Source organism: Aricia agestis, chromosome 16 (assembly GCF_905147365.1).
Source record: "Aricia agestis chromosome 16, ilAriAges1.1, whole genome shotgun sequence".
Lineage (NCBI taxonomy): Eukaryota > Metazoa > Arthropoda > Insecta > Lepidoptera > Lycaenidae > Aricia > Aricia agestis.
The window spans coordinates 13,701,457-13,726,446 of NC_056421.1; the positions used below are offsets into that span (position 1 = coordinate 13,701,457).

Sequence of the window (24,990 nt, forward strand, 5' to 3'; positions counted from 1 at the left end):
TAAAATGTGTGTCCCCCCCCCTCTCTAACATCTAAAGTAGGGACATGATAAGTCTAAAAAAATATATGATGTACATTACTATAAAAACTACCAACGAAAATTGGTTCAAACGAGATCTAGCCAGTAGTTTTTTTTATACGTCATAAATGGTAAACCTTAATTTAACTTTCATTAAATCAACTGAAATATCAAAATTAATCAAAAACCTCTTAATTTCATAAAAATAAACCTTGTTACTGCTGCGGAACCCTTTATGGGCGAGTCCAACTCGCACTTGGCCGGTTTTTTTCTTAGATTGATTTGAAAGGGATGACTCTTCACTTTCTTGACAGACTATACCAAAGTACTATCAGAGAAGTTGATTCCTATGCAGATGGCGAACCTAAGGGGGGTATTACATTATCATTTATATTGGATCATTTCTATGATCATATATAGGATCCAATATATATGATCATTTGATCATATTACATTATCATATTTCATTGATCCTTGATTGAGATGGGATATTCGTGATGGCCAAAGGAAGATCTTCCGACCGAGCGAGGTGTTATGCTCGGTCAGGCCGGAGCCCACGTGATACATCTCAGCTGTCGTATATATACCGACGCGCTCTGAAAACTTTGATAGCGCGATGCAGGAATGTTAGGCGAATTGTGGGTACCGCCACAATCCTATTTTACGTCATATGTGATTTCAATAGCCAATGGAGAGCGCTAACGCTGACAGGTATTGACGTCAGGGTTACTAGATCTCAGAGAATTCAATTTGTCAAAAGACTTCGTCATTTTTAATATGGCTTGTTTTTTGTTATTTCAGCAAGATTATCCAAGTATATAATTAGAAAAATAATTACATTACATTATTTGAAACATATTAACGAACAATAAATTAAAAACTCTTTTTTATATTAAATAACTGGCAACTCCTATTTCTATGACCGTATTGGATCCAATCTCTCAGCAAATGTCAAAAATCTATGATCAAGGAAGAAATTAATCATATGTCTATATTACATTATCCAATATCATTGACTCAATGATCTCGGATCCAATATATATGATAATCTAATATCCCCCTAAGTAATTTGGTCACGTTACGTCAAATCCATCTAATCGAGAACAGGCAACAGCTCATATTGAATTGACATAAGCCGACCAAATGACGTAGGTCCGTCAACTGCCTAGGAATCAATTTCCTCGATGGTACATAAAGTATATGAAACAGTTTTGCTATAATTTTCAAATTTTAAGGCACTCCAGCCAAAGAGGATATAAACAACTCCAGCTATCATCGTCAACAGAGTTATTCAAAGCCTATCATCCTCTTTCTTGTTTTCCTAATTTTTGAACGAAAACCATAGACACGTGATGACACATGATTCATACGTCATTTGAGCTAACGTCAATTTTTGACAACAAAGAATTTTGCAAAAAAAATTTCAAACATTTGTGGCCGATAAAACATTTTTATTTTAGGAAACTTAAACTTTTCATTGAAAATGGCCACTTCACTAATTAAAATATCATCAGCCCTGCTGAATTCGAGCAAGAATTTGCGCTGCGTTGTGCGACTTGTTAACCAAAATAATTTCTCCACCACAAATGTTGCCGCGGTAAGTTGCATAACCGTACTTTTACAAGGCATAGGCATTTTTAGATTTAAGATTTTTATGTCAGATCAAACAATTTATGGCAACTGCTAACCTAAACAGATTCACAGCGTTGTAAAGTATTTTAGTGTGCATTTTAGTCTCTCTACATGCTTTGAGCTCATAAACAATTCTCCAAGTTTAGTGCAGTAGTCCTTGCAACTAATTTTAGCATTCATACCCAACCAATTTTGAAGATTTGTTTGTTTATTTTGTTGTTCTTATAGTTTCAGTTAACATAGTATTGTGAGTGACCAAACCAATAGTAATAGTCCATCAATCTATCCAGAAAAGTACTAGTTATAATATGTTTACTTACATAGACTTTAGTTCAAAAATCAAAATCAAAATATTTATTTCCAAATAGGTTAACAAAGTTAACACTATTAAAGTTGCGTCTACATAGGCCTACCACCGGGTTGGGAACTAACCCGGCGAGAAGAACCGGCGTAAGAAACTCGCACGGGTCCACCTTTTACCAAAAAGTTAAAACACAAGCTGATATTAAGTGGACCTAAAATGTTTAAAAAAGTATTGCATATTAGTACTTTGAAATAAAATAATTTATTAATAATTTGTACATGAAACAAATTAGATTTTGTGATGTTGTTAATTGAAGGACTTATGTTGGCACTTAATTTAAATCCAAGGCCGCCCTTTGATATCTAGAATGGCTATCTGTATTCATAATCTCAATTCATATCAGAATGAACACCACATTATAATATCAACCTTACCAAGTAGAGAAAGACTACTCGCTAGGTGTTAAAGCCCTAAAAACGATGTAAGAGTTTTCGGCTTTTGAGGCAGGCCTGAGGCAAGTAATCAGATTTAAGATCCCATGATTTGCTCTCCAAATTCATATTAAAGAATAACATAATTGTATAATATTACTAGCTGTCCCGGCAAATGTTTCTTTGCCATAGATAAAGTATTTCGCCCGTATTATTTTATTGAAGTGACTAAATAAGTATGGCAATGTCCATCGCTATCCCGTCGCACAAACAATGTTCGCCGTCAGACTCAAGTTGTAATAATTAACTTTTTTTTTTTTTTACGAGAACTTTATTTAAAAGATGATTTCTAAGGTTTATGGGAGTATTACACATAATATTAAATTTTTTCTCATATAAAAACTAATTCATTTGATAATACAACATTGAGCCACATTTCCCCATAAAAATATGCCAGTCAGAAGATTAAAATAATATTTTTATGAAGACGGTACTTGAAGTTCAGAATATAACAATGCTATTGCAATACAAAATATTTGTTTCATGTGTGTGCATACTCAATATTATTTTATAATTTGGAGACCATGATTAAAGCTTCGAAGTTCAGGCACATCCAAATTATAATTAGAAAGGCAGTGCTAAATTATGTCAACAATTTTTTTTTGGTAATTCCATTTATTTTAACTGTATAAAAATATCAATCATTCTGATGATTTGAAGGTCCTCCAGAAATTATATTGTTTGTCTGTATATTTGTTTTTTGTATGTTCAACCATAACTTTGTCGTTTGTTGACCGATTTTCATAATTCTTTTGTTGTTGTATAGGGTTTCATCCGAATCACGTTTACAAAATTGGTGATCTGATGATGATATCCATGAGGAATCGAGGGGACTTCTTGAAATTTGTATGGAAACATATATAATATATAATAGCCTTATTATTCTGACTTCGAGCTATAGAATGTCTCGAAGATCAGTGTGCCTCTCGGCATATGCGTCCTCCAGCCTTTTCCACTCATTTCTGTCTAGTGCTACTCTACTCCAATGGTGTCCAGCTGTTAGTGCTAGATCATCTCCCCATCTGGTTTGTTGGCCACCTCTACTCCGTTTTCCATCTCTTGGGTACCTGGGTGATAGCTGTGCTCCATTTGTTTTGTTTGTCTCTTAACATCTCCACTTTCTTTGGTCTATTTGAGTAAGTATGTAGTATGAGTAGGAAACATAATATAGTGATTTAAATTTTTCCTGAAGTATTCGAGGTAGATGCTACCAAAAAGTAAGATTTTACACCAGGTTATGCCTTGGTTCTGGACTTCAAAATAATGAAAAGTGAGTACAGAATTAGTTGAGGTTTAGTGAAATTATAAAAAAGGCACTGATAAAGAATAAGAATTATTCCATACTTTTTATGAATATTGTTTTTACCTTGGAAGTTGGGTTCAGTTTTGTTTAATAAGTACTCAGGTCTTGTTTTTTTTTAATAATATAATCTTAGATACATATATTAGATTTTGCTGGTGTCTAATTAAAATTCCCCTGTTTTATGTGAAATTTTAGTGTGACTGGTACTAAAATGTGGCCAATAGTAATCAATACCTATATCTCAAAAGTCTAGTTTTTGTTAGCTGTTAGAAAAAAAAAACTGAGTGGATTTGAAGACAGGAATAAAATTCCATATTTTTTTTTGATTTTGTTCACCTGTGTAATCTATAGGTACTATACCTATATTATTATTATTGGTTGTCATATTCAGATTTTATTGTTTAAATTATAAAAGAAGCAACAATAAATAATTTTTAAATAATATTTTTCCATAGTCTGTTACCGAGATAGCAAGTCCTAAAACAAACACATAATGTGATAATTGATAGTGATAACACATGTGGCTTGCCACAAATAGTCGTCTCCCACTCAGATATTATTATGTGGTAGATATTGTAATTGGTGTTATTTTAGTTAAGAAATACTTGAAAGTGCATCTGTATAGTTGAGAATAACAATTAAAGTGCATTTAATTCAGTGATGATAAAAATTAATAAACAAGAGTATTTTTAAGTTTAAACTTATGTTTAAGTATTAAATAAATTAGTTTTGAGTCTAATCTGATTGTTTTAACACCATAGTGTACTAGACATTGCCCGAAGGCCGCAACCATAAAGTTAATATGCTAGTTTATGGCCGCAACTTAGTTTGCGTAGAAACTATCTATGTATAATTAGTTAATTAGTATAAATAAAAAATATGAATTTTACATTGTCTTAAGTCTCGCTATAACTTCAGAAGCCGTTCTGAACCTGAACCAATTTGGCTAAGTCTTGAAATATTCGTCAGCCCAAGTTAAGGAGTTAATTGTGACAAAGTCCAAGGGGCATCTAGTTCTTAAATAAATTCAAGCGTTTTTTTTAGTAGTTACGTGTCGCTAAGGCGCGGGGGGTGAAATCTTCAAAATCGTCTCACGTAACTTATGGACGTCCCCCCAGTGAGATTTTAAACCAATTTGAACTCATGATCATATTTCCGTTTCAATACACCGTGGACTGCCGTGGATCTGGTTCTACCATCGAAGAAATTGATGGGCAGTCGATGGACCTACGCCTTTTGGTCTGGTTATGTCAATTCAATATTAGTCGTGACCGTGTCGGCTGGGTTTGCCATAACGCGACCAAAATACGTAGGTCCGCCATCTTCTCTGAAACTCTGAGGCTGGCCTCACACAGCCGGAATTTCATAATCGGAAATTCATATACTTACAGATCGATCTATGAAATTCATAATCTGAAAAAATCAGAATGTGTGTGGAGCGTACTGACATTGTATGGTATTCCGGTCTTTCTGAATTAATAATATGAATTCAGATTATGAATTCAGAGAGACATTCCGGCTGTGTGAGGCCAGCCTGATTGTACATTCGAAACTCTCCAATCTCGATCGTCATAACCAGTTTTCATAACCTCCATCGCCATTCGAGTTCACAGCCGGCTGTAGGGCGAACGTCAATTGTGAAAAAATTACCTTGTCACATTTCGAGTGATTTATAAAAAATGTCGTGCACGATTTGCGAACATGGAAACAAACCAGTTAAAATGGTAAGTTTGGAATTTGTTTAGAATAGTTTGTAGGTAATTTTAATATTAAGTATTTGAAAAATACTTTTGTAGTAACTAGTAAGTACTTTTTTTACGATTTTTTTTTGCAAGACATTAAATGTACTTTCAGGACAGGTTAGGGGTTTTATTTTCATGCTAATAAGCGATTTTGCGACTCTGCAAAATAACGCAAAAGTTGTACCTATCGTAATATCTAGCCATTTCATTAGATTGCGCTCTTGAACTTGGGTGTCAATAGTCAACACGCATGAATAATTGTCGATTATGTTAAACAGCTAGTTAAGCAAGTTCTTATGTTTTCTTCTCAATTTATAAACTAAATACATTAGTCCTCAACAGAGAAAAGCTGTAATTACTTGCTTGGTGGAGTCCCCTTATTTTGAAAACCTTTCAAATTAAGTAGTAAGATCCAATGTTGCCCGCTAATTCAGTTTTAAATGAACATTTCGAGATTTCGCACATTTTGCGGCAAAAAAAGGACTTAGGTATTTCATATAATATCAATTTAAAATCATGAGGTTTCTTTAAAATTTAATTTAATTTTAAACTGTTTTTATAAACTCTGCATATTTATCAAAAAACCCTAAGGAAATTGATTCTTATTATGTTATAAAGGGTTATGTAGCCGTGTACCTTTAGGGCTTAGTCTTTTAGTTAGTGTAGTATGGTGAGAAGTGAGAACTCTTGTCTATTGCATTTGCAGTTATTGCATTAAAGGTCGTTGACATGTTATCGCGAGGTCGCGATTATCGTTATGTTGGTAACGGACGACGGAAATCCTTGTGTACTACTACATTTTGCTTATCTATATCATATCATTTGCAACTACTATTTTGAACTGCATAATATTATAATATTATAATAGTAAATATTTACCGTGTTTTGTAGTGGCAAATAAAGCTTATTATTATTATATAACAAGGGATTGAAGGGATTATGTATTTAAATCTTAATGAATAACTTCTATAAAAATAAAGCGACGAAATAAAAAAAAACGGCCAAGTGCGTGTCGGGCCACGCACAATATAGGGTTCCGTAGTACTGCTAGTTTTTTTAAATTTTTTGTATGGTCAATGAAGATAGTTCATCGCGCGTTAGCCCACTAGCGCACTTGCGGCTAGGCCGCAGCGGCCAGGTCGCGGCGGCCATCGAGAGTATGGTGTGGCCGCTGGACGCGTGACGGCCAGGTGCGCGTGGTCTATGGCGATTTCATACTAAGGTATATCTATCTTGATGGCTGCCGTGACCTGGCCGCTGCGGCCTAGCCGCAAGTGCGCTATTGGCCTTAGACCTTGTCAAGAAAGAGCGCGTCAGTCGCGGAGAGTTCGCTGCGATTACGTTTCGATAAACTCGTAATGAGTGTTTTGCACGGTGACTAAAGACGCACAACTTTGGCCGCACGGCGCAAATCTACTGGTACCGTCTATATGGCTAAAAACTTGCCATTTTTTTGCCATTTAGACGTTTGATTTTCGCCAAAGTTGTGAGGCTTTAGTCACCCGTCACCGTGTAAACCCTTCATCAATACTGCAAATCCAGCAGCATTCTTCTTCTTTTTTAATGGCTATCCAGCAGCATTATTCTCACTGCATTGAATCATAAAGCGAAAATAGAAGGCTCTGTTTTTACTAGACACTGTAGAGGTAAAAATATAACATCGAACAAGAGAAGCCTAGATACTTCTCTTGTTCGATGTTATATTTTTAAAACGGGCTTTGGCCCACCACACATTCCCACCACTGTATCTCCAGTGTCGCCAGAATCGACAGCGGTATCTAACCACGAACACCCTTTGGTATGATCTCAGGGAGCCCGAAGGACATGCTAAAGCTGTCTTAGGACTCACAACGACATTAATCAGACGAAAACAGTAGGAGTGGGAAGTACCAGTTTCCCCCATATAGACAGGACAAAGTTGCAATGAGTGGAAGTGAAAGAACTAAAGGGGAAGCACCACCATGTTATGTCCTTCTCTAATGTACGTCTGTCTCTTTCCAGCGCAAGGAGCGCGACACGTTCGGCGAGCTGGACGTGCCGGACGACAAGCTGTATGGCGCCCAGACCGTGCGATCTGTCATGAACTTCCCCATTGGCGGCATCGAGGAACGTATGCCGGTGAGTACACTGTTTTACCTCTGAGGCCGGCCGCACGTTATAAGAATTTCTGATCAGAAAAATTCGGACGCCCGCCGGACCACACCGCACACCTATCAGAAACCTTCCGGCGAGTCCGAGTTTAGTACAAAATACGTATATGTCGCAGTCATCTAGTTCAATCTTCGATTCGATTGAATGACTAGCGTTTTCATAGAATGACACCATTCAATTGAATGACTCGGCTAAATGTCGATTGAATATCTATATATTAATACGTGAGCCAAAAACTTTGTAACCCTTTTTACGAAAAATGAGGAAACGTAGGTGCATGAAATTTTGCACATTTATAGTTTATATGGTGAAGGAAGTGCATCGAACTAATATTATTTTGAAATTATGCTTTTATCATACATTTTTTTAACAAATAAAACATTACACACACTACAACACACACACACACATGAGAAATGACAGATTTTTGAGTGACAAGCCTATACATACGAATTATACTCTTTTATTTATGGTTGAAGTCTGTTGACAACAAGTTGACAAATTGAAAATGGATTATAGTTTTTTTTATTGAATCTAAGATACTATTAGACAATGCTTACACGGCCAGTCTGAGATCAGCTAAGTCCCAGAGACAAGAGTTGAAAAAAAATTAATAAAGTCAATATTTTTTACAAAATATAGCCGTAGTAGGCCTAATGTCGTTGAAACTAAGGTCGAATTTCGACCATTGGGTGATCTCTAGTAATTGTTAATTGATATATAGAGAGAGCGCGATCCGAATTTCTGATGAGAAAAATTTCGTCGGACGTCACGTCACAATAATATTCTGATAGTATGCGGGGTCCACAACAGAACATATGAGCAGAACGCGTTTCGGCGGGCGTCCGAATTTTTCTGATCAGAAATTCTTATAATGTGCGGCCGGGGTAAGGGCACAGAATAGATAATAGTACAAGTAGTAAGGGTGAGACCGCTAAGCGACACTACGCTGCAGTAGAGGCTAGAGCGACACTTTACGGCGTTCTTGATATGAAATATTCATGCGTGCAGGGCCCCCGTAAAGGCTACTGGCGCCTGTGTGCAAAATAAGGATTTCAATGGCGACCCTTTAGACAATTTTTTTGGGTCCTTTGTTTTGGCGCCCATAAAGATGACGATTTGGCGCCCCTAGAGGATGGCGCCCGTGTGCATTGCACACATTGCACTTAATATGGTAGCGGGGGCCCTGTATACGTGGGAGAGCCATGCTTCGGCACGAATGGGCCGGCTCGACCGGAGAAATACCACGTTCTCACAGAAAACCGGCGTGAAACAGCGCTTGCGCTGTGTTTCGCCGAGTGAGTGAGTTTACCGGAGGCCCAATCCCCTACCCTATTCCCTTCCCTACTCTCCCCTATTACCATATTCCCTCTTAAAAAGCCGGCAACGCACCTGCAGCTCTTCTGATGCTGCGAGCGTCCATGGGCGACGGAAGTTGCTTTCCATCAGGTGACCCGTTTGCACGTTTGCCCCCATATTTCATAAAAAAAGAAAGAAATGAAAAGCTATGCCGCACAGCGCACTTAAAGCGATAGCGGAGCAGCTACGCGACACAAAACGTCAGAACCCAGAAGTATGGAAAGGTAAGGAAAGGTGACAGGACCCATATTAGGCTGAACAGTCTGCAGTTGCACTAGGCGTAAATGCACTGCAAACCCGCTTTACACGCTCTTTACTGGGTGTATTGTCATTAAATTTTTATGAAGGGCATTGTAGGCGGCATTCTTATGCTATGAAACAGCTCTGACAAGCTGTTACTATAACTTGAAGCGCTCGCGTCGCCTTTGCGCCGCTCACCACGCAATTTGAGGCAGTGGTCTTTGATATTACTTGCACAATACATACTCTATGGAGTCTATGCATTAATCCTATACACACGGGCACACGGCTATTCATAATTCGCGTTGATTGATACTAAAACCTACCACATGTTAGTCAATATTATGCCTTTTTGGTTGCCTCGCAGGAAATTATCGAATCCGCGTCGAATCGTCCATTGTGTGTAAGCGGGAATCGACCAATATAAAACCTAAACAAAGAGAACAATACTACGTTTTTATTTTTTAATGTTGTTTAACTTAAAGCTAGGAAACACGTTATAATAGTGATAATATAATGTCATATTTATGTGTGCTATTTAAACGGTTAGCAAAGTATTGGAATATTTGTGAGCAGAACTATGTAATTGGTAAGCTAAAATTGATAGTTGGACAGCAACTTGTGTTCAGCAAATATTTATAAATCAGTCTGCAATATATATCATTCTGAACAGCAGTATTTTTTTTTGACAGCTGAGTATTTATCAAAGCTGCAATTAATGGCCTATACTTAATTAAATTTTGGTAAGCACTCAGAGAATAAGCAAAAACTTCTGAATTAATTTTTTTGTTTTGGAGGGGGGCTGCGCCCCCCGAGCCCCCCTTTTGTTTTATGGCGGTCGCCGGCTGCTGCCGCAGCACGCTCGCTTCGCTCGCTCGGCTCCCTCTGTGTTGTGGTCTAAGTTCTAACCTAACCTAACCTACTTTTGGACTTTCTGGATTGTGTTTGTTTTTGTTTTGGCGGGGGCTGTGCCCCCGAGCCCCCCTTTCGAGGGGGCTGCAACCCCCCCTCCCCCCGCTTCGGTATCCGTGGTAAGTGGGCCTTCTGTTAAGTCTTTATTAATTAATAAAATAAATAAATTAATAATGAAATACTGAAATGTTTTCTCTGCTGACCGAATGTATAATCTTGCCGACCAAGTAATTATTCTGCCGAGTGACTGTTTATTTTGCAGATACATAATAAAACTCGCTGCCAGTTATGTGTTTAAATTGCTGACCACTGTCATGATTATTTACAGAATACGAATTGCAGCCTGATTTCAATTATTGCTAACAAAATCTTTGTATGCTGACAAAATGATTTATTAGCTGTTATTTCTTGCAAACCAAATTTTTAAATGGCATACGCAATTAATTACTTCTCCATATTTATCATAATATTTTGCCCATAATACGTCACATAACCAAAATAGCATTTATCAGTCACTAATATCGTCAGCCATATTGTTATCGTTTCGGTCAAGGGTGACCGGCGAGATAAGGTGCCGCAACCAGTTGGTTACCACATCTGTAGCCCACTGTTTGCACACCTCTGTAACGCTCTAAATAATATCAATGGAACTATGTAATTAAATGGCTTTGTATGGAGTATGGACTATGGGCGATTGAATTGGCCAATTTTAAAAATAATTAGGAGTTGAGAATTTGAGACAAATCTTCATCAATGATCTTGTGTGCAACAAATCACTGCTCAGCAACCTAGTGGCAGGCACAGGTGGAAGAGGCATGCTTCGACTCGATTAGGCTAGCTCGCCCGGATCAAAAATGCTTTACAGAAAACTGGCGTGAATGCTTATATTGTTTAAATTAAATTAAAATTTAAAAAGTTGAAGGTTTCACTTTATTACGTGTGAATTGCATACAGGATAAGTAGGTTGATGCACTGTTGCCGAAAATCTCGATTGTATGGAAATGCCGTCCCAAAATCAAATGCGGGTGATTGCATACAAATGCAGGCTGCAGGTTGCATCCGAATGCAGTTTCACCTTGCAGTTTGAAATGCGCTTACGCAATGCACAGTGCATTGCGTAAGCGCATTTCAATGTAGAGAAATTTTTACCACTTTGCCAATGGTGCAACGAATTTTCAATGGGCAGGTTCTAAGGTGAAGGTAATTGGAAAATGACAGCCTTCATTGATTTTGGTGTTGGTGTTACATTGAAAATCGGCTTGGAAATTAGGCGTAGGATTGACTTTTTACATGATATCATCGATCTCAACATAATGGTTATGGAATAGAATAAAGCAAGGATACTTCCCATTGGGAGGCATTTTACTTGTTCGTACAAGGAGTAAAAAAGATTTTTTATGAAAAAATCACAAAAACTAACTAGGACTACTGAGCAATATTAATTATTCTATAGTCCGACAGGCTGCTTATTTAATATCAACACCCTATAAGCAGTTTTAGAATAGACTATAACTGCTAGTCTGTTACACCATCAGGAATCATGTAAAGTTTCTCTTTTCTTAAAAACTTGAAACATGTAGGTATTCAGTATTTCAAAGATAGGTAAGTTGAAAAACAAATCTGTATGAATAATTTTCCTGCAATTTGTAGACATTATGTGTAATGGACGTACATCCGCGTTATTATAATTTACGTGACCACGTAGAGCAGAAAATCATTATAAGGATGATTATTTTTTATTGGAACAAGTAAAAAAAATATTTAAAAAATAGAAGAAGTTTACACTGATCATACTTTACGCCATATCATTTCACACTAATGTTAATAAGGCAAAAGTTTCTGAGTTTTGTTACGTCTTAACGCAAAAACTTTTGAACTTTTTTTCTTCAAAGGCATTGTAGAGTTGTTAAGGCTCTGACACATTGGCTACTTTGAATCCCGCAAAAAAAAAAAATTAAAACGTGTAAGTGGTGTAACTTACAATCTTTTTTCAGTATCCTGTCATCGTGGCAATGGGTATTCTGAAGAAGGCGGCGGCCAAAGTCAACACCGAATACGGCCTTGACAAGAAAATTGGTAAGATCATTGCGTATTTATTATTAGATTTTTGCAAATAAATATTATAAACACAGGACAAAATATATTATTCAAAATATAATGTTTACTGTTTAGCTCTTGCAACTTAATGTGCTTAACATTTTTAAATCTTTGCTTTAGAGTTTAGGAATATGTATGGCTAAACCCTCAAGTAAGCTAACTCTTGTCTTTTTAGCGCGCAGGCTAAGTTAGGTGCAGATTATTCTGTTTTTTTATGAAATAACGAAGTAAGGCAAACGAGCAAACGGGTCACCTGATGGAAAGCAACTTCCGTCGCCCATGGACACTCGCAGCATCAGAAGAGCTGCAAGTGCGTTGCCGGCCTTTTACGAGGGAAAGGAGGGAGGGTAGGGAAGGGAAGGGAATGGAATATTGCAGAGTAGGGAAGGGAATAGGGTAGGGGATTGGGTCTCCGGTAAACTCACTCACTCGGCGAAACAGCGCAAGCGCTGTTTCACGCCGGTTTTCTGTGAGAACGTGGTATTTCTCCGATCGAGCCGGCCCATTCGTGCCGAAGCATGGCTCTCCCACGTATAATGGCTAGAAGCCTTAAATACCTATAAAAATTAAGCAGTGAGAGTGGCCCACTCAAATATCCAACCCATTCATGTCAGAGGCTAGTAAAAAACTAAGTCGAAGTAAACATGTACTAAATTACCCAATAAATTTAAGACGGAAGCCTAAAATACCCAGGAATATTCAAGGTTGACAATTCTGTTTCCAGCGGAGGCGATAATGCAGGCGTGCGACGACGTGATATCGGGCAAGCTGTACCGCGAGGGCCACTTCCCGCTCGTCATCTGGCAGACCGGCTCCGGCACGCAGACCAACATGAACACTAACGAGGTGAGGGTGTTACGGAGTAGGTTACCTCTGATATATCAGGTGACCCAGGTGTCAGGAGACCCTCCAATCGCAGAACCACTGCGCTCGGCGAGGTCAGGGAAATGATAGGATTGTATTGGTTCTCAAAACGCAGATTAAACCTCCAACGGTGGTAACGTGCTCTAAGTGCGTTTGTGCACTACACGGAATTTTACCGTCCGGCGTTCATAACTTTCACGTTTGCCATATAAAAATGTAAGAAATCGGAACGCCGGACGGTAAAATTCCGTGTAGTGCACAAACGCCCATTAGGGCGTTTGTGCACTACACGGAATTAGGCTTTAGCCAACGATATGCCGTCTTCTTTTCGGAATAAAACAATCTTTAGTTCTTTCCCGAAGCTAATACATGGAACATATATATCGAATTTCATTTGAATACATTCATCGGTTTAAGTTAGTAGATGTACTCGTAACTAGATAGTAGATGTAACATACTGACAGATATTAAACAGTCAAACGCACATTCGCTTAATTATAATATGAGTATAGGTGCAGTCTGCGATTTATTTAATTCTGAATTTATTAGAATAAAATTAACATAATTTTCGTAGTCGGCTAACTTGTAATTTTGTTGACCCAGTAATAAACCAGCTTAAAATAATATAATGTAACAATTCCAGGTAATCGCCAATCGCGCTATCCAAATCCTTGGCGGCAAGCTCGGCAGCAAAGATCCCGTTCATCCCAACGACCACGTCAATAAATCCCAGAGCTCCAACGACACTTACCCGACGGCGATGCACATTGCCGTAGCCATGGAGCTGAGGGATCGCCTGATGCCAGGTCTCGTGGCCTTGAGGGATACGCTAGATGCCAAGTCCAAGGAGTTCGAGAAGATTATTAAGATTGGCAGGTTTGTAGAGCGTTGTCTCTTTCATAAGTTATGTAATATACAAAGATGCATGTTGTTGGCATGAGTTGAGAGATCGCCTGGTGCCAGAACTAGTGGCCTTGAGGGATACACTAGATGCCAAGACCAAGGAGTTCGAGAAGATTATTATAGTTTGTGCGTTCTAAGATGATATGGGTAACAGTTTTCATGTTCCTTGCTATGGGTTTTTTTTACAAGAAAACAAAAAAATCAAAATGTAATAAATTATATTCCATCTACAAAAACAAATGTTTCCTATAATTATTGTAAATGAATAAAAATGAAAAGATGCTAAATGCTAAATTATTAAGCCTGTGACGTCTGACGAGATTTATTGGTAGTCATGTCTTTGCTGTTTCAGAAAAAGGATGTTACCTAATTTGCAAGAAAAGTACACCTACAATAATGCAAATGTTATTCCTCATTGTTATAGTTATATTGCCTTGTCAAACTAAATCACTATTTCTTTTACATCGTAGATATACTAAATAATCACCTATCAAATTTCAGGACCCATCTCATGGACGCCGTGCCTCTCACCCTTGGCCAGGAGTTCAGCGGATACGCGGCGCAACTGTCATACGGTGTGGAACGCGTCTGTACTGTGCTGCCCCGCCTCCACTACTTGGCACTAGGTGGCACCGCTGTTGGCACCGGTCTGAATACGCGTATTGGATTCGCGGAGAAGTGTGCTAAGGAGATTGCTAATCTTACTGGTAAGTATGTTATAACTTATGAGCATGGACTTATAAAAAAAACTAAAGGACGGAGCGCTCTGAACAAAGTAGCACTCGAAATTCGAAAGTAGTATGTATCCGAATCGAATTCGAGCTATATGTGGTCGATCGCTTGGGTCAATACGACCCACACACACACAACTGCCGTGTACGCCGGCCACTGAAAAAGTCCCGGCGGCGCGGGCGGGCCGCATGCGACCCGTGGCGTGGGCCGCGGGTTGAGTATAGCTGGCTTTAGTTACATTGAGCGATGTTAAAATTGTGCTCTGCTTGTACCAAAGTATGTCATGACATCAGTTAATAATAAGCAACTTCCATCTAAAATTCCATATTCACATTCCAGGCATTCCGTTCGAGACCGCGCCCAACAAGTTCGAGGCCCTCGCGACCAAGGACACGATGGTGGAAGTCCACGGAGCTCTGAACACCCTCGCGGTGTCCCTGATGAAGATAGCCAACGACATCCGGCTGCTGGGGTCCGGGCCGCGCTGCGGGCTGGCCGAGTTGATGCTGCCGGAGAACGAGCCGGGCTCCTCCATCATGCCGGGTGAGTGGTGATGTTGATGATGATGATAGGCAACGACATCCGGCTGCTGGGGTCCGGGCCGCGCTGCGGGCTGGATGAGCTGATGCTGCCGGTGAACGAGCCAGGCTCCTCCATCATGCCGGGAGAGTGGTGATGATGCTGATGATAGCCAACGACATCCTGCTGCTGGGGTCCGGGCCGCGCTGCGGGCTGGCCGAGTTGATGCTGCCGGAGAACGTGGCATCATGCGGGGTAGGTGGTGATGATGATGAAGATTATAATGGCGATCGCCAGAGTAAGGCTGCGTTTCCACCAGAGATGTGTTGCGAGGAATGAGTTTTTGAGAACCAATAGCATCGCCGCGCTGAGCCATGTCATGGCAAAGTCATGGCAATGAAGCGATTCTATTTTCAAAAACACATTCCTCGCAACACAGCTCCGCTCAGCTCTGGTGGAAAGGCAGCCTAACTGTTGCGTCACAATTTTTCAATTTGTTGCTCATAACTTTATTGTGTCTAAATTTGTTTTTTCCGGGATGAAAACTATCCCATGACCTTTGGGACTCATATTATTATCTTCACACCAAAATTCATCAAGTTTGAAGAGGTAACAGAAAAACAGATAGACACATTTTCGCATTTTAGGTGATCGAACGCGCCGGCTTCTAAAATGTGAAACCTCGCACATTCATCCGCACCGTACGCGCCATATTTCGTGTACTATGCGGTGCGGTCGACGCGTGCGGCGCGTACGCTGCTGACAAAATATGTGGGATCAGCTTTATAACGCAATCCAATTTTAAATTTCAGGCAAAGTTAACCCGACCCAGTGCGAATCCATGACGATGATATGCGCTCAGGTGATGGGCAACCACGTGGCGTGCACCATCGGCGGCAGCAACGGCCACTTCGAGCTCAACGTGTTCAAGCCCATGATCGTCTCCAACGTGCTGCGCTCCATCCGCCTGCTGGGTAAGTGTGTGTGTCTGTGTGCGTGCGTGCGTGTACATAGCTCCATCTAGTGGCAAATGAAACATTGAAAACCCTCATTGTGCGACTTTCATTGTACAGTTCCAACTATTGGGTGTTTTACCCACGTTGTAACCAACGGATTGATGGACTGATATTTTTTTGTTATTTACTTTTTAGCCATCAATCTGGCGTCAATCTCAGATTGATGGATTGAACTGATGCCAGATTGAGCGTGTAACCCTACGATTTTTTATTATTTTTTTACATTTTCAGGTGACGGGTGCCAGTCGTTCAACAAGAACTGCGTGTCGGGCATCAAGGCTAACGTGAAGAATATTGATAAGATCATGAAGGAGTCGCTAATGTTGGTCACCGCGCTCAACCCGCACATCGGATACGATAAGGTGCGTACACAACTTTAATACTGCTGGGAGAAAACTACTTGGAAGTACTCGTAGATGTACAAGTACAAGTTGGAAGCCGGCTACATGAAGTTGCAGCAGACGACGTGTCGTCGCGACACTACTGGTTTCTATGCATTTCTATAAAAAGTGTCGCTAGCTGCGGAGGTTTATAGAAATACATAGAAACCAGCGAGGCTAAAATGGTCACATTTAGCAATTCCTCTCAATCAATTCAGCAAATGAATTGTCAAAACTGTCAAACTGACAAATGTCAAATCAGTACAAAAATATAGAAATGAATTGCAAGCAGAGTTGCATTTTCTGATTTTAGAAAAATTAATCATATTATGATTCATATCACGATTCTTCAAAGCGACCATTTTAGCTCCGCAGTAGTGTCGCTGCGACACGTCGTCTGCAGTTGCTTCATGTCGTCCGCTGCAAACCGGCACCTTTATTACCAGTATAACTGAAGCTGCATCGAAACCAGTACAAATTGGACGTGGTAGAGCCATGCTTCGGCACGAATGGGCCGGCTCGACCGGAGAAATACCACGGGCTCACAGAAAACCGGCGTGAAACAGCGCTTGCGCTGTGTTTCGCTGAGTGAGTGAGCTTACCGGAGGCCCAATCCCCTACCCTCTTCCCTTCCCTACCCTCCCTTATTTCCTTCCATACCCTGCCCTATTTCCTTCCCTACCCTTTCCAATTCCCTTCTCTACCCTCCCCTATTACCCTATTCTGTTCCCTCTTAAAAGGCCGGCAACGCACCTGCAGCTCTTCTGATGCTGCGAGTGTCCATGGGCGACGAAGGTTGCTTTCCATCACGTGAGCCGTTTGCTCGTTTGCCTCCGATCCGAAATATTACACCGATATTTTTTTACGTAATAAGTACGTAAAAAAATATCGGTGTAATCTAGTGTTTGCCGTGTCGTGTCTTCGGTCTATGAGTGTAGAAAAAAGCGCAGTTGTGGTAAAAACTATACAATTATAAAATTACATACTAAATGTTGCCAGCAACTTCGCTCTTGCATAAATAAGTATATAATGGCGCGGTATCCACATTTTCCCGAGGTTAAAACTATCCTTAGATGTTCCTTTCGGGACTCGGGTCGGGTTGCGACAACGCAGCGCGTGAACACCTTGCTTATTTGTGTGTAAAACTACGCAATAGCAGCGCTGCGTGTTCGCAACGCTGACGCAAAGCTCTGAGTGTCTAAACACACTAGGCCGAAAATGCGCGGCCGAAGTTCAGCATGATTACGACAGCAATGCGCTACGCATACAATATAACGCGACGTAATTTCGGCATGATGTGTCATCAGTAATTTCTGCCCACTGCGTTTAGACACTAAATATGAAATAAGCATGGACTAAAACATATTAACGAAAAACTCTCAATTTCAGGCTGCACAGATCGCCAAGACAGCGCACAAGGAGGGCGGTACTCTCAAGGACACTGCCATCAAGCTAGGCATCCTCACGGCTGAGCAGTTTGACCAGTGGGTCAGACCTGAGGACATGTTGGGACCCAAGTGAACACCTAATTGAGGGGGGGGGGGAATGTTCTGTTACCATAAAGAAGGCTGATGTACGGCTTTTGAGGGGCATATATTTTCAAGTAGCTGACCTGGCAAATGTTGTTTTGCCATATAAATTATTTCTAAATAAAAAGTAGATAAAACCTATTCTCAGGCCTAACGAATGTACTATCAGAGAAGTTGATTCCTGGGCAGATGGCGGAGCTATATGTATGGTGGCGTTAAGTCAAACCCATCCGAACGATCACAGCTAACATTGAATTGACATATGCCGACGTAGGTCCATCAACTGCCTAGGAATCAATTTCCTTGATACACACCTCGTCATACACTTCATTAAAATCGATTGAGGAGTTCACGCACAAACACTGTGACACGAAAATTTTATATAATATTAGATAGATAGCCCTTTTGATTGCCCTAACGTCATAATATTAATCAATCAAACTTCAGAAACCAAGCATTGCTGTAATCTGGTTCAGGCTGCGTTTCCAGCAGAGATGGCCATGTTCCAGCGAGGAATGTGTTTTTGAGAACCAATAGAATCGCTTCATTGACATGACTTTGCCATGACATCGCTCAGCGCGGCGATGCTATTGGATAATTAAAACACATACCTCGCAACACATCTTTGGTGGAAACGCAGCCTAAGAACTACTAACTGCACAGTGGGGTAAGCAGGAACATGTGACAGCTACAGAGTCGTGATTTTATCGAATCATTGTGATGAGTATTAAGTTTCTACTACTCAAAATATGAACAATTACTATAGTTGTTTATAACTTGGGTCGCTGTTTCGGTGCATTCATACTTAAGTCCTCATCAGTCAAGGCAGAAACTCGGTCACCCCACTCAGATTTGCAAGAATGTTATTATGACAATTCCATTGCATATTTTGCAATAATTAAATAAAATGAGGATACTTAGCCAGCATGTATTTCTGCTTACCATTTTGTTTGGTCATAGAAGACATATTTTTTGTGGTAACAGATTGAATAACCCCAGAAAGTAGAGATAAAAATAACCCGTCTACATGAAATTTTTTCATGGCCAAAATTATATCATGTCTCTTTACAAAATATATAAGAACTGATGTAAAAACATTTTTAATTACATTCTGAGGAAGTTAACTAGGCACCTCGTTCTGAGGAAACTCTTAGAAGTGGGTGCCAAGTTCATAATATCTGCGTATTGCAAAATAAAAACTTTTACTTATTTATTTTTGTGTCAAATGGACTACCACTTTGTTTCTAAAACAAAGTATTTTAATAGTAAATTTCTTATATCCATAATGTTAAGAGTTTACAGATTTATTTTTGTTTATCTCAAGATTTTAGTTTCTATTTTTGTTCTAGCTTAATTTTTATTATTAACACTGCCATATAAAAAATGCAATTGTCTACATTTAACTGTACTATTATGAATTATTGTTGACAAGCAGAATAACAATTTTTTCACCACAAGTGTTAAAATACAAATAAATAATTATCAAAACAATCTGCCTATGAATTGGATTCCCTGAAAAGTGATAGTATATTATGTATGTTTTACAAGTTACGCTGTTATGTCTAAACATAAAATATAGTATTATGCGTCGAATTTTGTTGTTATGAATGTTATTTATTGAAATAAATAATTTAAAAGCTTGCATGGTATTTGATTTCTGTTTCGTAACTGTCCCTGGTACTGGTAAGTAATTTTGTAATTTTTACTAACTCCAAAAATGAATATAGTAAAACCATAAAACTAAGTTAACCCATCAACTCCCAAGCGGTATCCGTCGTGGGCACCCGAGTGCCGCATAACAATTGAGACTCTATTTTGTCTGCCATTCCAACGATCGAGGTATTAATTAATTACAACACAAATACTTTGTCATAAGCAATATATTATTATAATACTATACTATACAATCTTTGGTATAATAATAACTATTGGAATGATATTTAGGTATGTAAGTAAATACTTAAAATTATATAGTAATAGGCCAATATGTAAATACATATTTACAAAAAAATTCTTATCCTAAAATGACTAGATAACAAAGTTTGGAATGTGAAACACTATCACTATTTGTGTAAGTCGTTGACTAGTACAAACCTAATAAATATTTTATGATCTAAGCGAAATGTTAAGATTGGAGGGCTATCTTTATATCAACAATAGCAGATCATATTCATCTTAATTTATTCCTTTATAAAACACTTTATATTACATGAATACATCTTTGATATTAAGAAATTGCTTTACAGCAAGATCTACAGGCAGGTTAAATTTATACTGCGTAAGGCGATCAAGGCTTTGCAGAGCGTCTTGAAAGCCAGTATTAAGTACATAACTAGTCGACATATAATAGGAGTTAATAAGTGAAGTGCTTTTTAGAATAATATTCAACCAAATCACAAGTTTATGTGCATTTAATGCCGCACAAACAAATGCTTTGAAATGTGCATCGTAGCTCCTTTTATAAGGAGTGTGAGAGGCAACAATGCTACCAACACAGCTTAACAAGCTCTGTTTATTTGTGATAGCGGTACCACCAACTATTTCTAGATTAAAACTTTGGCTCAATTTTCTTGCTGGGGTAGAATTAAACCTGTCTCCGTCGTTGAGGTCGTAGTATCGCAAGATCAGCTCCCAGATGTGGGTCGATCTTGAAATGGAAGATTTACGAACAGGGAAGCATCCGATAATGGGCACGAGGGAGGTAGACTCGGGGCTGACTAAGCCATGCTGAAGAAGATCCCTTAAATTTACTGCCAAGTGCCTCCTGACAGCTGTAGTTAGTGGTGCATCACTTATAACAATTCCAACGTCTTCTGAGTCGCTATCATAAATGTCTGGTAGAGTGTGAGCCCTCTCTTTTGACACCAAATTCACGACTGCATCAATGGACATCTCCAGTTTAGCTCGCAGGTTACCCCAGTGAGTGACCACTGATGATGGTTGCCGATCATACCTCTTGTGGGTGTTGGGAGAGCAACCAAACTGAGAAACAGTAAAAATTTGTATTAAATTAGAAGCTTTTCTCATTAGATTAAGAGTTTCCGCTTTCAGTTCATCATTAACTTTGTTCCGGCCGAAACCTTTTTCTTGAGACTCAGATTTGTTAGGGTTCCCAACTTTTTTAGCTTCCTTTTTTTTAATACTCTCATTCTCCTCATTTTTCATGATCTTAAGGAATTTCTGCATGTCATCTATGTGTGTTTGGAGTTTTTTGATTATTTCATCCTTGGAGAGCTGATGGTTGGTGTATTGTTTCACCGCACAGTCGATTTGGTGCTGCAAGTCCTCCGTCGAGAGTGGTTGGTGACAGCCCTCCTCCATGCTCCGTTCAATTTCATTTCGTAAATGCTCTATCAGATTTCTGTGCCTGCTGTCACTGAAATTTGCATTACCCGCTGCTAGCATTTCAAGCTCCTTAAGCTGCGTCTTCAGTTTGTTTATGAAGTATGTTTGCTTCGTTCTTTGGACGCGGATTTTTCTTTCTAGTTCTACGCATTCTGTGCACGACGGCTCGCCTGAGCTACCCTGAGGTTGAGCTCTCGAGTCTACTCCACGAGAGGTGAACTCTTCGAGAGCTTGTAACATAGCATCTTTTTCTTCTGGCGGTGCTTTTAATATTTGTCTGAGCCGAAATTCTACTTGCGCAAGGTGCGATGTTAGCGAAAACACAGACGATGACAGGAGCTCCTGTTCCTCTTCTAACGCGTGTATCCTGTCTCCGGATTCTTGTTCTACAGTCTGCTCATCACATAAATTCTCCTTTGGCGCTCCGAGTGGCTCGCATCTCGGTTCCTGCCATATAGGAATCTCTCCGTCATCGTAGTCGCACAAACTCTCGTCCATTTTGGTGTTTTGTACTGATTTCCACAGGTAAACGCTTAAATATTATAGCTAAACTATAAGCGCTCAATTGAAGATACTAAATAGGCTATATTTATATTAATACAGTGATAAATTAAATTTATTTCCAAAGTAAAATAAAAACGTATCGATGAAGAACTGTCAAATTAATCAAACGATATTTTGACATAAGGATTGACGTCACACTGACGTCAACCTTTTTTTTTTTTTCAGTGTACTTTTCAAAGCAAAAGCAGATAAGAGTGAGTCTCCTTATGTAAACTTATTTTTAAATTATTAAAACCTATTTCACCAAAGAAATAGGGAAAAAGTGCACGAAAAATTGTGTTTTATTAGGGTATGCGCGCACGGGCAACTTAGTTGCTCGGCGATTTATTTGTCTCTCGATGAAGTCTAGGAGCTAGTATGAAAGTGCGCGCACGTAGCGACGCAACTCTGGGCAACTTTTTCGTTGCCCAGTGCCCGCGACTGTCTCCTTCCCTATTGGTTTCTATGCAAGTGCGCGCACGGGCAACAAAAAAGTTGCCGATCGGCCATTTGCCACTCAATTGCCGCTGCGTGAGTTTGTGTGTACTTGCAGCAATGAGTTTCTAAAATACTACAGTAGCAATAGCAACGTCTTACAGAATATTCTCAGAAATGCGTAACCACTTCATAGCTCAAAAGACAATGTCAATTCATAATATTGTTATTAAGTCATTATGTAGGTCAGATATGCCTGCAGACATCTTCGACCACTTCGAAGATGGCTCGAACGCGTTGCTGCCGTAAACTGCCAATCTAGTAAGATTCTGCACAGTTCATCGAAACTTTCGACACTCAGTCTATAGTAACTAAAAATTTTTTTTTGGGTATGCTCTCAATTTCATAAAACTAGTACTTATAAAATTTCCCGAGAGTCAGCCGATCGCTCCATAGTGGATGCACCCATTATTCTATTTTTCGACGCTTTCTTCGGGTTTTTTATAGCGACTGCAACGACCACTGCAGCCGTCTCAACCAAATCCATGTTGATGACTGTCAAGAAAAAAACTGAAAAAAGTCGGGTTGCTGTCGCTCTCGTGCGCGCACCCCGACGACATGGCAATTATTTTTTCGAAAGAGACAATTAAATCGCCGAGCAACTAAGTTGCCTGTGCGCGCATGGTCTTAGTGTAGAAAAAAAAGATATTCTAAAATTCTGGCGTCCCGTAACCCGTTACGTATATTTCCTTAAAGGGCCCATTCACGGCAGGCCGCCTTGCCGTCCGCCGGTGTGTGAATGAAGAAAGAAAGAAAGAAAAATAAATTTATTTGGTATTTAGCATCTTACAAAAATAATTCTTAACTACTAATACTATCCTATGTAATACCAAATTGGTTCCCACTCAGCAATGTTGCGAACGGATCCGCAACGCTGATTTTCAATGGACACCTTACTTTTACTTAAAAACATAAAAATTATAAAAATCCTTACTAATCATAATGTAACAAAATATTATTGTATTTAAAGCTACTTTAAAAAATAAGTATGTATATAAGTTTATAATAAAACAACTCTTGAAGGCATTGGTGACATTAACATAATTATAAAAGTTATCTAAGTACAGTATACAGCATCTTAGGTATAATATTTTGGTTATTTATTAATAATTAGCAAACTAACAACATAGATAAAATATTATAATATAGAATAGGTGCGACACACTAAATGCTAGGTTATTTAAGTTTTCTACATCGTGATAATTTTTTTTCTTATTTTGGTAAGTAAAAATATAAGTTAGTGGCAGGAAGCTGTGGGAGGTTATTTCAAATTACGCAGAATTTTTTTGTTCATTTAAAAGATATTCCTTTAATTTACGTTTGAAAACTCCAATGGTGATGCAAGTTTTAAGGGGTGGTGGGATATTATTCCAGCATTTTGTAGCAGAGTATCTGAAACTGCCACGAAAAGCTGACTTCGTGTAAGTGGGGAATATGAGTAAGTCGGGGTTTCTAGCATCTCGCTTGGAGAATACGAGTTTTTCGTATAGGTATGAGGGATGGCGAGATTTAATGATGCCAAACATTAGTGTAGCGAGATGAAAGTGCCGACGTATTTCCATTTTTAACAGATTGGCGTTATTTATGAAGGGAGTTACGTGACCTCTAGGTGGGACAGGGAAGCAGAAGCGGATGCAAGCGTTTTGTACTCGTTGTAGTATTCTTTTGCTACGGTTCAAGAGGCAGCCTGCAGAGACTGTATCGGCATAATTTAATTTTGATAGAATCAATGCTTCACAGAGCTTTACCCTGACTTCTGTGGAAATGAATTTACGTATTTCGTAAATCACCTTTAGTCTGTAAAAACAATTTCGGGCTATATGCAATGCATGTTCTTCAAAATTTAATTCACTATCTACTAGGAGTCCTAGGTTTCGAGTAATAGTGACATGTTCCAGGATATTGTTTTGTATTTTTATTACTGGTTGGTGTTGTTGTGTAAACTTTATTTGTTGTTTTGTACCTAGAATTTGAAGTTTGGATTTGAGAGGGTTTAGGATGAGGCCGTGGTTTCTTGATTTTTTTACCAGGTTTTTAAGATCATCATTTAACAATTGGACAGCTTCTTGCGTATTCTGTGGTTTAAAATTAATATATACTTGTAGATCATCAGCGTACATGTGAAATTTTGAGTTTTTAATACTATCAGTCATATCTGCAACATATAGGATAAAGAGGATTGGGGCCAGTATGGAGCCTTGTGGAACTCCACATTCTAGCGCAATAGGATCTGAAAAGTTAGTGGAACCGTCGGAATTTTGAGTGAGTACTTTCTGCAACCTACCGACCAGATAACTCTCAAACCATTTAATTGTATCAGGGTCAAAACCGTAATAAGCTAATTTAGAGAGGAGTAAATTGATGTTTATGGTGTCGAAAGCACGAGAGAAATCCAACAGGACTAAAAGAGTTCCT

General features: G+C 39.1%; 2 protein-coding genes across 3 annotated transcripts; one reads left to right on the plus strand and one right to left on the minus strand.

Annotated features, from left to right (window-relative positions):
* The first annotated feature begins 1,443 nt into the window (after positions 1–1,443).
* Positions 1,444–18,313, plus strand: LOC121734678 (fumarate hydratase, mitochondrial-like). 2 transcript variants are annotated; one of them, XM_042125277.1, is made up of 10 exons: positions 1,444–1,615; positions 7,492–7,608; positions 12,147–12,228; positions 12,974–13,095; positions 13,757–13,989; positions 14,518–14,723; positions 15,088–15,291; positions 16,080–16,241; positions 16,515–16,645; positions 18,053–18,313. In XM_042125277.1, the coding sequence occupies exons 1-10, from the start codon at positions 1,502–1,504 to the stop codon at positions 18,182–18,184; spliced, it is 1,503 nt and encodes a 500-aa protein (XP_041981211.1). In that variant the 5' UTR covers positions 1,444–1,501; the 3' UTR covers positions 18,185–18,313. The 2 variants fall into 2 exon arrangements, with proteins under 2 accessions (XP_041981211.1, XP_041981212.1); XM_042125278.1 differs by lacking the exon at positions 1,444–1,615 and adding an exon at positions 5,371–5,472.
* Positions 18,314–20,344: 2,031 nt separating this feature from the next.
* Positions 20,345–22,153, minus strand: LOC121734677 (RUN domain-containing protein 1). The gene has a single exon (XM_042125276.1). It carries the CDS (start codon positions 22,033–22,035, stop codon positions 20,398–20,400), a length of 1,638 nt encoding a protein of 545 aa, XP_041981210.1. The 5' UTR covers positions 22,036–22,153; the 3' UTR covers positions 20,345–20,397.
* Between the last annotated feature and the right edge of the window lie 2,837 nt (positions 22,154–24,990).

What these genes read in the sequence shown, in the direction of transcription:
- LOC121734678 (XM_042125277.1), top strand. Translation starts at nt 1,502, where the DNA reads ATGGCCACTTCACTAATTAAAATATCATCAGCCCTGCTGAATTCGAGC. An exon ending in GGGCTCCTCCATCATGCCGG is followed by an intron (nt 15,292 to 16,079) that starts GTGAGTGGTGAT and finishes TTTAAATTTCAG; the next exon opens with GCAAAGTTAACCCGACCCAG. An exon ending in GCGCTCCATCCGCCTGCTGG is followed by an intron (nt 16,242 to 16,514) that starts GTAAGTGTGTGT and finishes TTACATTTTCAG; the next exon opens with GTGACGGGTGCCAGTCGTTC.
- LOC121734677 (XM_042125276.1), bottom strand. Translation starts at nt 22,035, where the DNA reads ATGGACGAGAGTTTGTGCGACTACGATGACGGAGAGATTCCTATATGG.